The sequence below is a fragment of the Hylaeus volcanicus genome, chromosome 7, assembly GCF_026283585.1.
Source record: "Hylaeus volcanicus isolate JK05 chromosome 7, UHH_iyHylVolc1.0_haploid, whole genome shotgun sequence".
Taxonomy (NCBI): domain Eukaryota; kingdom Metazoa; phylum Arthropoda; class Insecta; order Hymenoptera; family Colletidae; genus Hylaeus; species Hylaeus volcanicus.
In genome coordinates, this window is record NC_071982.1 from 6,269,478 (window position 1) to 6,272,450 (window position 2,973).

Sequence of the window (2,973 nt, forward strand, 5' to 3'; positions counted from 1 at the left end):
GATTTGGATTAGTCGATTTTTAAATGTCAATGTTGATACTCATGAAACTGAAAGAAATCTTGCAAGTATATGTACATATTTAAAAATTGTTTGGAAACGAAGGAGCCAGGATAAAATATGACATTGCAAAATTGGTAATTCTATTCTAAATTGGAAGAACTCTTAAGTTTTAGGAAAATTATCACCGATATTAATACCGACCAATATAAAATAATAACTCTACATACAATCGAAAAATTGTTTGGAAACGGAAGAGAATGTTTATCGTTTAGCAGAGTCGAGCCAGGAGTCGCGAATGACTTTTCAAAGCGCCTCGTATGAAACCTAAACGCGATTCGACTTCTCCCGCAGTTTTGAAATTCATATCCGTCCGCAACGAAGATCCCGCGCGGTCGAATTGCATGAATAATTCGATAAACGATACCGGCGCGAAATTTCGACGTCATTCCGTCGAAACCGTGGAGAGAAAAAAGAAAGAATTGGAAACGTGTTTCGCATCTGGTCTCGCGGCGTTTTATTCCCTTCGCGTCTATGAATCTTTAATCGACCGACTAATCGATCCCAATAAATCTCTCGGTGACATGTTTAATTAGCTCCGCCAGCTCCGCGATAGAAAAGCAAACTTTGCGAGCGTCGAAGAATTCGACGTTGCGTCGAAGTTACTTTCTTATCCAACTCGAACGATTTTCGCTTGATTCGATAACATTGTTCTGTTATTTTATTATTATTATTTTTGTAATTAAAAGGCGGATGCAAATCGCGTTCGAAAATTGGATGGAAATCCAGCCGAAGGTAGAAAAATTAGTTTTGCAAATTTTTCGATAAACGGATCGACTGGGATTTCGGGATCGTGGCTGATGTTTTTCATTTTCGTTAAAAGAGGATCGAACATCGCGTGTCGGCTCGAAACCTGTTACGGCGTAAAATCCAACAGGACGACGCTTTGAAAAATTAATCACGCTTTCGGGCTCGATCAACAATGTTTTTTAATTCGTCGGACGAGCCCAGGGATTGAAAGCAAATTTTGTTTTTTTCGATTCGAAAACAGGGCGAATGGAAATGGAAAATCAGTTCGAACGTTGTCGAAGGCAACGCGACGTTCTATAAATATTTCAAGAGTTATTATGGATAAAAAGAGCCGCGCACGATACTGTTTGTAATTGTACGAACGCCTCTGCTATTACATTTCGATAGAAAAATAAAAATCAGACCCGTAAAATAAATAAAAATAGAAGTAGAAAAATAACGTCAGAGCCAGCATAATACGCTATGACACGATTGCGACGCGATAAAAAGAGAAGAACTAGTCACGCCTATCGAGCACGAAGCTACCGATTCGAACGTGTAACGAATCGCAAATTGACTGGAGTACAATTCACGAACAGTGTCATTGCGACACAATAAAAAAGAAAAAGGTTGTGATTAAAAAGCGAAGAACGAACGCGGTATGGCGATCACGAGTAGCTCTCGTCGGAGTGGTTTCTGCGTTCTCCAGCTTCTTTTCTTAGTAAAGGACTTCGATTCCCATATCGTGCTTATGGCGCGCTGTTCAGCCGAGCACACTTTGATCACATCGTAAGGCGTACTTTGAACATCTGAACGTTCTGAACAGCGTCCTGTAAGCGGGGTCTGCGAATCTTGGCCGAGCAATGCTAACTGATACATACATATATATACATATATATGTATATATTGTATACATCATTTTTGTTCCTTCTGTTTAGAGCATTCGTAGAGTAATCATTATTATAAACGTTTTTTAGGTTACATTGACTTGTTATTTTGTGTGCCACGTGATGCGTATTTTCTAATGTAGCATGCTTTTATTGGACTGAAAACTGAAACCCGGAAGTATGAACAGCGAAGACTACTTAGGAGAGAAAAGACACTGAGACTGTTCGCGTTCAGACCCCGAAAGCTAATTCGGAAAATCGAAGCTAAAGCAAATCCGAGGGGAAAACGAATCGATCGCGATTGATTGCAGCGGAACTTTTAAGTTCGAGGGTTAAAAACGCGTCGATGGACGGCTGGTCGGGGTCTGGACCGGCGAACGTCGGGTAGTTTACTCGGTCCTTGATTCAGTCTTTGGATAACAGTTACTGAGATAGTTTTGACAATGTATTAATTGAATTAACGTTTGACGCGTTTTCGTACAACACTCGCTTATTTGCTGTACACTACGCAACCGGAGCTTTGGATAACGAGAGAAGTTTTTAACCGACGTGTGAACGACATCATGGCTGCCGGCGGCTGGCACGAGAATAAACCTTTGTCGTTGTTGTTGGCAGTTCCTGAATATGGCATCGGTGTTCATGCGGATTTTTAACCTGATTTGCATGATGCTCCTAATCGGCCACTGGAGTGGCTGCCTGCAATTCCTGGTTCCTATGCTCCAAGGGTTTCCTAGTAACTCGTGGGTCGCCATTAACGAGCTGCAAGTAGGTATACCGCTTGGCCTTAGGCTCGTCTAAGCTTCAACGTAACCGTGACGATATCCTGTTACAGGATTCATTCTGGCTGGAACAGTACTCGTGGGCCCTTTTCAAAGCCATGTCGCACATGCTCTGCATAGGATACGGAAGGTTTCCGCCGCAGTCCTTGACCGACATGTGGCTCACTATGCTCAGCATGATCAGCGGTGCTACCTGTTACGCACTGTTCCTTGGACACGCCACCAATCTCATTCAATCTCTCGATTCGTCGAGAAGACAATACCGCGAGAAGGTAATTAAGAACTCTCTGGCATCCATTCTTGAAGACGTATTCCCAGCAACCTTATAGACCCAGGAGGTGGTTAACGTTGTAAGAAGGTCCACAAAGAAGCCTTTGTCCTCTATCCTTCCATTCTTGAAGACATATTCCAAGCACCCTTATAAATCGAGGAGGTGGTTAATGTTCTAATAAGATCCACGAAGAAGCCTCTGTCCTCCATCCTTCCATCCTTGAAGACATATTCCCAGCAACCTTATAGAT

At 42.3% G+C, this 2,973-nt stretch overlaps 1 protein-coding gene across 8 annotated transcripts in view; it reads left to right on the forward strand.

Annotated features, from left to right (window-relative positions):
* Positions 1–2,973, forward strand: part of LOC128880328 (potassium/sodium hyperpolarization-activated cyclic nucleotide-gated channel 2) — a 136,522-nt gene that overhangs the window by 127,959 nt on the left and 5,590 nt on the right. For all 8 annotated transcript variants that reach the window (XM_054130298.1, XM_054130289.1, XM_054130292.1 and 5 more), the window contains 2 exons: positions 2,289–2,438; positions 2,506–2,724. In XM_054130298.1, coding sequence (XP_053986273.1) covers positions 2,289–2,438; positions 2,506–2,724 — 369 coding nt within the window. The remainder of the gene's footprint in view (positions 1–2,288; positions 2,439–2,505; positions 2,725–2,973) is intronic.